Below are 12,489 nucleotides of genomic sequence, written 5' to 3' on the forward strand. Positions count from 1 at the left end.
CACTGTCTGTCCCAGCTCTGGAGCAGTTGTGGTCTTTCATGTATTTATTTCATGGAAAACCCAAGTCTTCCGCTTCATTAAGGACTAAATAACTTCCTCAGCTCTGTACAGGATTCTGTAGAACAGCAAGGAATTGAAACAGATTCCTCTAATTCAAGTCTAGTGCTTTGGTCCCTGGATCAGGCTTGCCTTTCTTTGCTGGTTTTGTACAACCTTTTAATTATCTTAGCTAAAACCCAGCAGTAGCACTTGCCATATGCCAGAGGAAGGCTATGAACCCAGTACGAGGGATGCTCTGTGCGTAGGCATTGGAACAGCTTTTTGGAAAAGAGAAGCCCTACTCAAATGGTCTTGTGTTTTTTTTTTAAACAAAAATCTGACTTTTTTTAGGACAAAAGTTTTTTCCAAAGTTTTGCAAACTTGTTAAAGTTTTGGTCTGTAGTCTGTGTGTGTTGCCGGGGCCACAGTGGTTCTCTTTTTGTTACTCTGTAAAGCGAGGCCTGCATTTCGAGGACAACATGTAAGATGTTGGTCCACTTGTGCTCGTGAGATGCTAGGATAAAGCAATACGTTGCAAGGACAGAACGCGCTTACGGATTTTTCCCCATGGAAAAGGAGAGACTTTCACGTAAAAATTGTTCCTTCAGTTTGGGAAACCCTTTCAGTCAAATGACTTTCCACGTTGCACTCCCAGGGTGTATTTCTGTTTCACGTTAATAGCTTTTGTTAGTTTCTGTTCTTGTTATATAAATGAATTTTAGAGAAGATTAAGATTTGCTTTGAATGGTCATCCCCTTTTTATTGGTGTAATGTGAGGCTGTTTAGAAAAACATTCTGCTTTATGTTTTTAAATGGGTGATATATTTTACAGCCCTACTGGCAAAAATGAGAATATTTGAAAAATCGCATACAAGAAATTCCATACAGATCGATGATTTAAAGTATAGGAACTACCGCATTCGTGCAAAAACAACCCAGAAACCCTACTGAAGTCTTTCAGTCAGTGGTTATAAAATTCTGCAAACGTTTCGGTTTTCTATTTTGGAAGAATTTTTTCTTCCTATAGTACAAAGCGCTCATCCTAAACTGTGGTGGGAAGCATTTAATACACTCCGGCATGTCAGAGCAGTGGATCTCTCATTAGCGGAGTACAAGACAAAGCAAGCTGTGCAGTGGCACTCTGGGCACGACTTTACTGATGAAGCAAGTCACGATTAGTGGTTTCATGTTGCTCTTTCTTGACAGAGGCTGAGGGACCTGGTTAACGGCCACACCAGGTAGCAGTGCAATGTGCATTTCGATAGTTGGAGGAGATGTTCCTTTTCTGGAGCTGCAACTCCATTTTTCTAGTATAAGAAAGAGGTGTGGAGCTGCAACATGTTTTTGTTTGACAAATAAAGTGGAAAATTATCTTCTGCAGCAGCCGCTGCCTCTGCAGGTGTTTCTTGTCTGAGTGTGTGAAGTTACGTATCTGTCTGTTCTTGTACTTGATTTAGTTTCTTTCCATCTTAGCCTGCTAGACCAATGCCTAACCCTTATTTGAAAATCTTCTTGTAATTCACTGAGACATTCTGTGGGATTCATGAAGCAGAAGAGCACAGCTGGAGTACGGTTTTAAGAGAACTGAACCGTGAGGTTCATCCACAGCTTGCTTTTATTTGCTGAACATGTTTTTATAAATAATGTGCATGCAGAAAGGAATTAGTTGGAAAGACTGAGTGGGTCTTTCTATATAGATTGCCTAATCCTAATAAAATGCTGGAAGAAAATGTTGGCAAAGAGAAGGTGTTCGAGTGACTGGCATTATCTGCTTATCTGCGTGATGTTTTTGCTCTCTCTTGGCTGCATGTTTTGCAAGAATCCATCTTGTTTTTTGGTACTTATATAGCCTCCACTGCCACTTATCTCAGGGCTGTATCCTTACAAGGCAGAGCATTGTGGAGATGGGGAGAACTGAGTGACTTCTGTAAGGTCACTTAGGCTTTCTAGAAAGGCTCTGTGACTCTTTGAGCCCCCATCCCAGATCCATGCCTGGACCACCTGCCCACGATTCCTGCCTGATGCGCACAGCAGTCATACCTTCTTGGAGGAGGGCAGTGTCTTGCAGAGAGACAGCTGAAATGGGGAGATGAAGGACCAGAGCAACACAGAAATTCAGGTGGCAAACTGCCTTGGTGGGTCTGGTCCCAAGTGATCTGGCAGGGGAGGGAAATGACTAAAAAGGGAGGGGGGAAAAAACAAACAAAAAAACCCCTAGCTTGCTCTGTTCCATCTCTTTGATAGGTGATTCCTCAGGGAGCTCCCTGAACTGCAGATGGCAGCACATCGCACTTCTTTGCTTTGAGAAAGAGGGAAAGCAGGTGCTGATCTTCCTTCCTCTTGGAGTGTTTCTGCCTTAACCTGTTACAGCTGTTCCTTTCTTGACAATGACAAATGTGCAAGGAAGAGGAAAGGGAAGCACGAAAATCCAGCTAATACGAGCATGTTCAGTAGTGGTCAAAATAAAACCTCTTAAGATCCGAGTGCTCTCCTGTACGTGTGATTGGAGTGTATATCTATGGCAAGACTTTGAGCAAACCCTGGGCATCTCTGCCACCCTAGCATCATGCTGGGAAGCTGCTCGTTTTTTAATATTCACATGTCCTACAGAAAGAGCAAACAGTCATTTAGAGGTTTGGGTTTCCTTTTTGTCTGTGGTGCCAAAGCAGGCTAGGTGTAAAACCAATTGTCACACATCTGTGCAGAGGCTGTGCCCTGCAGAACACCGGTCCAGCAAAAATTTAGTAGCTCTGCACCCTCACATTGCCTGCTTAATCATGCTCCTGATGTTTTTTCTTCAGTTTTAGGAATATCTTTGCCAGGAATTCATGTGTAACTTTCACGTGGTCAGTCACACGTTCCCACTCCTGTTGCTGAAGATGTATAATAGTGGTGTGTAGCATTCTCAGCTGTGTGCGTGGATTGAAGAGCACTCTGGACGTTGGTGTCTCCTCAGGGGTGCACACGCTTCTTTCCCTAAATTCTGAGGTTGTTGGAACAGTGCAAACTCACCTTCCTCTGTTCTGTCAAAGCACAAGGAGCTTGATGGCTCTGTGGCTACCAGCTCCTTCCAGCCTCAGCAGGGCTGCAGCAGTGCCCTGCTCCTGTCGGGTTACCAGCACAAGTCAGGTTACGGCTCCTCGTTCTGTCTTGGCTTTGTGTTATTTTCAGTAGATACGACTCCCTTAGCATTTTGCAAATCAAGACTCTCTTTCCACTGTGAGAACCTCTTATAATTAACCAATTCCTTTTGAGAGCAGTATTGTTTTTCTCATTTTTGTTTTGAAGTTGGTCGTGATGTAGTTCTTGAGCTTCGGCAGTCGATGCTAGACAAAAGAATGATTACAGCGCGTGTGGCTGCTGAGGGATGTTTTTAGCACAAGTGGCCAAGGAGCAGGCAAATGAGTAGGTAATGTGATGAATGAGTATGTTAATTAAGGACAGCAGTGACAGTCCCTGATTGCTTGAGGCTTGTGCTTTGTTACTGGTGCGTGTGTGTACCTTTTTCATGAAGCCTTATGGAGATGCTGAAGCCTTACACTGGAAAGGGAGAGCAGCTTTTTTCCTTACCTTGTAAGACTGGATCCTCAGCTGGATCAAACCGAAGGTTCCTCCAGCTCTGTCCAATACTGACAGCTGTCAAAAATGGAGGCCCAGGGCAAAGGACAGGACAAGTACACAGGGACGCTTCCAGGAGTTAAGTCTTTCAGCTTTCACTAATTTACATCGTAGGCTTCCCAAACCAGAGGGCACGACTTTGCTTTAAAGAGTTTTGTCATACTCATTCTCAGTCCTTCCTTTGCCTATGCTGTCGTTTCTTAAAATGAAGCCGTTCTGGGTTTGTGATCTTACTTATCCTTTCTCTTACCTTTTTCAAAATCTTCCGTAGCCCTTCTGGGACTGAAGAAATGAAGTAACACAGAGTTTGAGATGTTGTGGGGTCATTGTGGGTATTGACAGATATATAATGTTCTTCCCTGTGTTCTGTCTAGGTTCCGTTTTAGACTTCTTGCATTTGGTCGCTTTTGGATATATAGAGGGTCGAGTGTAGTATTGTCAGGAAAATTGTGTTCCAGAGTGCAGTGGTCAGTTCCAGGCCTGTTGCCATGTCAGAAAAGTTAAGACTGTTTTTTTCCCTCGTGTGCATCGTTTTTCATTATTTTTTAAAGGAATTTTATCTGTTGTTTTCAAATCACAGAACCTAGCGAGTCCAAGCTTTTCATTATCAGCTCGCATTCCTTACCACAGAGTAATTGCACGTCAGCACCAATCTTTCTGTCGCTATCATATCGTCCTTGTCATTTTGAGTTGAACAGCAGAGGTTTGGCTCAGAGCCCTCTTGTGAAACCACCGCGTGTTCCCACCCTCTGATTCTCATCTGCTAGTCACTTCTTGGTGCAAGCTCACCCTACTGGCTTAGTTTCTTTTTGCTAGTTGAATGCCTCTGGGAAATCTAAACGTCCTGCATCAGTTGAATCTTTCTCAACCACTCACGTGTTGTTGCCTTTGCAGAACTCCAGCAGCTTTTTCAGCAGGGCTTACTTTTACAGCAGCTGTTGGTTCTTCCCCAGCATATGTGGGTTATCATTGTGCCCCCCTAGTTGCGCTCTTTATTATAGTTTTGACTACTTTACCTGGTACAGAGCTGAGGCTTCCTGGTCGGAACCTGTTTGTATAAAAATTTTATCTTTCTTTCATCTGTATTTCACAGTTCTGTAGTGCCTGTCTTGTAGCTGTCAGGTAAAATTTGCTGGTGTGAAGGAATATGGATTGGAGCATTCCTGAGAACTAACCAGTCCGTGCAGTCTGGTATGCAGCGTGGTGTGCCGCGTTATCTCTGCCTGCCCACTGCTGCTTAGAGATTTGCAGCAGGCTGCGAAACTCCTATCTCTGAATTCCAGTTTCGTTCAGGAGTCAAGTGACTCGAGGTATTTACTAATTCATAGGATGCTTGGTGCCTCATAAAAAATGAAGAGGTGAATTGGAGTCCTGGTAAAGTGAGGATGGCTATTTACCTCTTTTGCTTTTGTTAATCTCCATGAAGCCTTGATCTCAACTCTGAATTTTTCATTTCCCTTAGCAGTAATTTCTGTAGATCAGAATGGGACAGCATAAGGAAATCTCTTACCTGTTACCACCTTCCTTTGTCAGTTGTCGAATAAAGTACCGAACTCTGCTCTCCACTGCCTTCCATTAACCTTAGGCTTAATTAAAAATCTTATTCTCAGAGCAACAGTTTCTGGAACTGAATGGGTGAACGCGTTGAGTAGCACAGTGTGTTATTCGTGATTGTTTTCTTCTTTTCAGATACCCAAATTAGGTTTGTAAAGTCGGCGCTGTGGTACCACGGCTATGGCAGGCCAGAGCTCTATCGGCTCCCCTCCGATGGCTCAGCAGGTAGCCGGGAGCTGCTGCTGGCATTTTCCTGGCTGCTGCACAGAATCAGCCTCTTGGAACAGCTCTTGGCTCGGAACAGAGTGAGGACTGGAGATGAAACCTCTGTGTGCATGGTGAGCCTGTTCGTGTCCTTCCACCTCGTCCATCCCTAAGTAATGTTCTGTGACAGAAGCCGTGTTATCATTAGTGGGTAGCGCACAGTGTGTGGTATCGTGGTGCTCTTAAAAATAAATGCCTTACACTAGCTTTATAAAAAAGTTGCAGGGGCCAGCAGCTGGAACCTGTTTTCTTTCCCTTCTCTAATCTTTCTGTGTACAGGTGATCTGGGTTCCTTCTCTTTCTCACACTCCCCTCCCTGGGTGAATGCTGTCACTATTTTTTTCCTTGCGGTATAGATGAGACCAGTTAGGAGGAGTGCAGGTAAGTGCATGTCACTGATCTCTGCTTCCAGGCTGTAGGCATGGAAGTGGAGGTAGGCAAACAGATGAGCTGTGAATGCTGGGTCTGTTGGCACAGGGTAAAGCAAGCAATCCTAAGGCAAACAGCACTTTAAGAAAACATCTTGGGGTAACTAATGACATGACTGATGACAGTAGTTACTTGGGGTAACTAATGACCTTGTAGCTTCCTTGAGAGAACAATGAGGTATACAGTTGCGTTTCCGTCAATAAAAACATGTTAGCATGCAGAAAGCCTGGTCTGAAGTAACGTGAGGATAGCTGTGTGTCTACTATAGCTGCAATGTACATGATCGGGACGGGGGGGGGGAGGCAAAAAAAAAAAAAAAGCCCCGAGCCCACGTTATAACATGGATAAAGGATAATTGCTTTTAGAACCCATCCCTTGCATTTAAGAGCACATGTTACTATATAGATGGTTGCTAAATGGAAAATAATTTGAAGGGAAGAGTCATTTCTGTAACAACCTTATGAGCAGTATTTTGGGAAAACAGTCCACACTTACTACGCTCCAATTGCTGCACAAAAAAGGGAGCGGAAGAGCTGCAAGGTAGTGCCGGGTGTGCTGGGTGTGAGTGGTGGTGCCCTCTGGTGATGGGAAGGGCACCTCAAGACCTTAGGAGCAACACACTTGTGAAGACACTTTTCCTTTAAGCTTCTTGTTTTTTCTTGCTTTTTGTTGTGTGATAGCAGATTTTTTTTCTTCTGATCCTTAATTTCTATTACAAAAGAGGGATGAATGAAGTGTAGCAGCAACATGAATTCAGGAAATAGGGCAGCACATACATTATTTTCTCTGAAGGACTAAGTTTCGCCTTTTCCAAAATAAGCTGAAGTAACTATGGTAAAAGAATGTTATCTCATATGTCCACATGGAGAGGCATTAAGCAATTTATTGCTGTGCCTTTCGCGTCAATTGTAATCTGCTCCACCTGTGTTTCTCAAAAAAATACATTTTTCATGTTTTTTTTCCAATAACTGTCCAAAACAGTGTTTGTAAAGGTTTACAGGTCTGGATTTTTTTTTTGGATAGGTCAGACAAAAAAGTTTAAAAACTGGGAGTTGGAGTTAGTGTGTGTATGTAAGGCTCATTGTATTGATGGTGACGTTCTTCTTTGGTATTCACCTAGAAAGTTTTCATTATAAAACTTGCAAGTAATAAAACTAATAAAAACAGTTGTTCTTAAGGAAAGAAATGATAGGTTGTAGTGGTGGAGGACATGTAAACAGCGTGCTTTGAGATTCTGTATCACAAGGAAGTTAAACAGAATTTTCAGGGAGAGACCTTATCTTTTGGTTGATAATTACAAAACCAATCAAATTGACCAGTAAAACCTGAGCAAATGATGATCTAGAAATGAAATGATGATCTAGAAATTCAGGAGATAATGATGGGTGTGAACTAGAAGATAGGTGGGTCACACACCTTCTAATGGTAATAAATCAGTTCCTTGTATTCCACTCAGGAAAACCTGTCTGTTGAATAAAAGTGGGATAGCTATTGTAGTGTTACTTTGTGGGATACCTTCCTTGGTACCCGCTCATTGGTCAGACAATGTTGTAACCCCCTAAAACCATAGGAAGGAAGGAAAGAAGGTGAGGTTGTCGCTTTGACACCCGATATCTTGTAAGTTAAAGTACAGCCTAAACAACTGAAGTGCTGCAATTTTGACTCTGAATGTTAAATACCAGGCTTTTCTGGTACTTAAACTGAAGTGTTGGAAGATGCATAACAGATTGTACAGACATTTCTAAACATGCCAGAGATGCAGTCTCTGCAATTGCAACTCTCTTCTATTTGAGTAAATTGAAGGAAAAGGCAGGACAACTAGAAAAATTTTCACTAGAGAAAGATCGGTCTTAAAGAGCATTTCGGTTTCTTTTTTTAAAACAACCGAAGTTCTCAGCTGAGAAAGAGCCTGAAAAATGTTCCAGCACATGGAGCCTTTTTAAAAACGTATTATAAACAATTGAAAATATTTTCTTGAAACGAAAATGTCGCAAAACAAAAATCCTTGAAATACTATTTGGTTCTGTGCACTGCCAAGATCTCTGCCAAAATCAGCAAAGCATGGAAGCCAGTACTTACAAGGAAAGCACATCTGTTGGTCTACTAGAGAGAATAAATGTGAAGAAAATCCCTCCCCTTTGTCTTCATCTAAAAACATGGAGTCTCAAGAACTGTAGGCATAGCTGTAGTTCAGCTGATGTGCATGTGGCTTGCTTTTAAAATTTTGTTGTAAATCCACAGATGTGGACAGGCTCTTTTGTACGAAGAGGAGAGAATGCAGCTAATCCCAAAATTAAGGATGCAGTGAGGACTATTTTTTCAGGCTATGTTTGAAACAAAGCATACAGGCAGCTAAATTGCTGATAATATGCCAAATACCCAACATATCAAGGGCCAATTAAATTAATTCTGTTCATTTCATTTCAGATTACCTCTCTATGGCCTTTTCTTCTCTGCAGTTCCTTAGCAACACAGGTTTTTTTTCCCCCTGCAAATTGAACACTTCCATCTAAAGGATTTCAGGCCAGTTATTTATAGAGGGACAAGGGTATTCATGACACATGATGGACATTGAGCTCAGCCGCTGCAAGGGATTCAGAGCTTTAAGATCCTGAGCTCGGGAAGGCATCCAACAAGCTTAATTTTACAGGCACTTAGATCTCCAGAGTCAAAAGTTAAGTGATTTCTAAAATTATAAGCTAAACAGCAGTAAAAGCATGATGAAAGGGTTAGGGTGCTAGGAGCTAGTGCTTAATGTGTCTGAAATAATTAAAAAAAATAATTATCTTGAGGGTAGTTATTGGTAAGGACAGGTATGGTTAGTAACCTGGGATGATTATATGGGTTGACTGCTTTGATGTGTTAGGAGAATCTTTCAGGGCACCTTGTCTTGTGTAGCCTCCAGCTCATGTTTTTAACAGGGCAGTGCTGCAGTGTCACTGCTGAGCCAGGTGCGACGTTCCTGCCGCAGGATGTGCCAGCTAGCAGGACGGAGGGAGACGCCGCCCCTTCCACCCATGGCTCTCTTCTAGATTATGAAACTTATAAACCGAGTGGGGAGACCGTTAAAAGAGCTGACTGGAGCCCCAGTTGCCGTGCAGGAGGAATAGGAGAGGGAAGATGGGGTAGGCAGTGAATGTCAAGCTCTAGTGCTTGCCTGCTGCGGTTCAAGTGCATTCTGTGAATTTACTGTACGGGTTTGTCAGCAGGTTGATGACACCAGAGGTGGTAAGTGAAAGTTCAAATATTGCATTAGTCAACTCTTTGAAATAGATAAGTAAAAAATCACTAATTCTATTAGTCCTTTAAAGACCCGAGTGCAATCTGAATTGGAGGTTCACGTAGTTTTACTGATGTGTCTGCTTGGGAATTCTCACCTGTTATGGCCTTAAAGCACTGGGTGATTAGCTGAGGGACACTGTCTTGAAAGGCTTTTTACACCCTGCGTGGACTTCTGTCTCAAACAAGCACTGCAGGGATGTTGGATTTGGCATCTTTGGTTGGTCGTGTACATGAGGAATATTCTCAACTGTTGTTCACTGATTCCATATGAAAATCCTAGACTACTGGGGAAAGTTGAAAAACAGACCAAAAACCACCACATCTGAAAAAACTGTTTAAAACACAAAGAATTACCTGTGACAAGTCCTACCCAATTTGACAAGATAATGGACTCTTCCCAGGCTGATTCTTTCTCTTGGATTCATGCCTGTGAAGTTGGTGGACTTTTTAATTTGAATTGTGAAGATTCACAGGCAAATTCAGTGCTTCTACAACTGCCAGACAGGGCAGCAGCCACCATTTCTCTCCAAATCAAACCCGTTAATTCTGAGAGGTATAGGTTCCTCCATGAAACCAGGGTTCTCGCATCCTGCGGGGGAATTCTGCTAGTTGTGCTGAGTCTCTGTACCTTATTTAGCTGTTTATGCCTTGTAGCCTACTGACATGTCGCTGACCAAAACTGTATGCCAGACATCTCTTGCAGGGTGTCTGGGTGATCTTCACCCAGGAAGCAAGACAAAGAATGAGAGGACCTTGAGAGAAACCTGATAGAAGCATTGGCTGCCCACAGCTAAGGGCAAAATAGAATAAAATAAACATCTAGTAGTGTCAGTAAAGCCTGAACCCTGTGTATAAAGCCATAACAATGAAAGTGCAATTGCTCGTTTTTTCTCTGCCACTCATCACCAAAACTGTCCTGTACTAAACCTATAAAACAGACCTGGAGAGTTCTCATTCTCTCTCTCCCTGGCTCTTTAAGAAGCAGATAATTGTTTGATATAAACCTGCCTTTTTAGCATATTCAGCATTTGACTGATTTTTGCTTTGCTTTTTAAATTTTACTGATAATACCACAGCTTTATCCAAATCTGTGCAGTGGCTTGTGCAGATAATAGCAGTGCTCTGTGGGCATGCATTCCTTCTGTTCCTGTGGAGGTATGTGGCCTGTACTGGTATTATTTCTACAGCTGAAATTAATCTATATGCCCAATAATTTAATTATGTGTGGAGGCTGTGGAGTTTTTAGATGAGGGTAACGATGTTATTTCCCTCATTATCACCAAGCCGTGTTGTACAAACACTTGTTCTTGGTTCCAGTAATTCCCTCTGCCTGCTTCTTGCCCTCTGTGTGAAATTGGACTCCCCTCCCTTTTTGTGAATTCGTGGTAATCAACAAATAGAGCTGTTATGGCTGGTGTACTTGGAATTCATGGGTGTCTCGCTAGCATGCCAAAGTGAGCTCAGTTTCATTACTGCTTGTGTGGGGGGAAATGAAACTAAATGTGCCTTCTGACTCTTGGGTTTGCAATTTGATTAATCTTTTGTTTGTCACAGTCTAGCTTGGCTCGTTGGCTATTTCCAATATAGTGTGAGACTTCTGCCTGATTTCTAATCTTGCTGTCAGGATGCCTTTTACTTCCAGAAGTCTCGCCTGGCACTGCTGTTCCATAAACCACGTTACTAGATGGAAGTGTGAACGTAGCCCAGCTTGATGTTACCACCCACCCCAGTACAGAACCAGGACACCTTTGACACTAGTGACAGAAAACAGCAATTTTCTGTGTTTTTTTTTCCCCTTTTAACCTATTACAACATGGAGAAAAGGAGGGAATCTCATTAACCTATTGATTCTGACTTAGAAACGTAATTACTTTCCATGTTTTTACGGGCTATATTAGCCTGTCAGCTTTCATTTTTGATTTGCCTCCCCTATTCCCTTTGCTTACACTTCTGTTCTGTTTGACCTCCTGTCTAACTTTAACTCTCACGATTTATCTTTTTGCTACTACTATTGCCATATTATAGTAGCTGTTAATGTACGCTATTTTTAAAGACCCTGAAAGCTAAATAGAGGGCACAGGATCCCTAAAGTTTCTTCTGCAGAATTTGTCTCCCCTAACTTTTGCTAGAGACTAGTGGAAAATTTATGGTTGGCAACATTTATTTTTGCCTGACGTAGTGAATACACTCTTCAGCTTTTTTTGAGACAGTATGTGAAGTTAAAACACTCTAAAAGGTGTCTGAAATGATCAAAAAGGCTTATAATTTAGGCTTTTCACAGAGGTCATTTACTGAATTTGTTGTTTCTTTGGGTAATATCTGAATTTCAAATAAATGCTAAATTGTTTGAACCTGTGACTTACAGCTGATGGGGTTCTCCCAGCAATTCCTGGAGCCCTTTGAGCTCCAGGCTGAGAGGAAGGTGAGGACTGATGTGCTAATGGGAAGCCTTACCGTAGTGATGCTGGTACTGCGTACTTTGCTAAAATGGGTGCTGGGGAATGTTAAAATTATTCGGTGTCTCTCCTGCCCTCCAGCGGCAGGGAGCAGGCAGGACCTTTTGGTACCTTCTGGTTATCTTTGCCCTTTTGATTTAAATGGGAACACCCTCTACTTTTGGTGATCCACTTATGTGAAAAGGGTTAACTCTCACTGCAAGATCTTTTGAAGGAAAGCACTTCTTCCTCAGGAGAACAACATGGACATGGAAGGAAAGCCTTGGCAGGCCTTCTTATATATGGCAGAGCTCTGCCTCTCCTCTCGCAGAGGGCAGTTATTTATTATTCTCCTAGCCCCTTGCTCGAGGCTTGCTGCTGATGTCCAGCTGCCTTGCCCCAGTGGAGCAAGATGGGTGTGAGCACGCAGGACTGCAGCTGCAGGCATTATCTGCGTTGCATTCACTGAGCCCTGCAGAACGCGGGATTCTGTGAGTTACGGTCTGCCTTACCGGGTGTTTATTTCAGTAACTTGGCTTCTCTGTGTTGTCTGAATACATAAAGCAGTCATTTGTATCACTTCAACTGTGAGCACTTATGTTTGTGGGTATCTAGGTACCTAATTGCTGTGTGCATCCCATGGGAGAGGTTTCTTACACCATCCCTGTCTCCTCATGCACACAGCTATCTGGATCCTGCCTTGTCTAGGAGGAAATCCAATTAATGTTGATGGAGCTGTTAATGAAAATAGTGTTGCCCCTTTCACATCCATGTATTTGAATTGTTCCTTTTCATGTTTTCCCTCCCACAGATAGATATAGGGCTGGATCAGGAAGGTGGGTCTGATGCTCTGGTACTTCTGGCTACG

At 42.7% G+C, this 12,489-nt stretch overlaps 1 protein-coding gene across 4 annotated transcripts in view; it reads left to right on the forward strand.

Moving 5' to 3' along the window:
• The window catches only part of TEDC1 (tubulin epsilon and delta complex 1), a 69,854-nt gene that overhangs the window by 2,108 nt on the left and 55,257 nt on the right, over nucleotides 1-12,489 (forward strand). For all 4 annotated transcript variants that reach the window (XM_080602087.1, XM_080602088.1, XM_080602089.1 and 1 more), the window contains exon 3: nucleotides 5,347-5,549. In XM_080602087.1, coding sequence (XP_080458213.1) covers nucleotides 5,347-5,549 — 203 coding nt within the window. The remainder of the gene's footprint in view (nucleotides 1-5,346; nucleotides 5,550-12,489) is intronic.

This window comes from Anser brachyrhynchus, assembly GCF_964034855.1.
Source record: "Anser brachyrhynchus genome assembly, chromosome: 8".
Classification (NCBI taxonomy): domain Eukaryota; kingdom Metazoa; phylum Chordata; class Aves; order Anseriformes; family Anatidae; genus Anser; species Anser brachyrhynchus.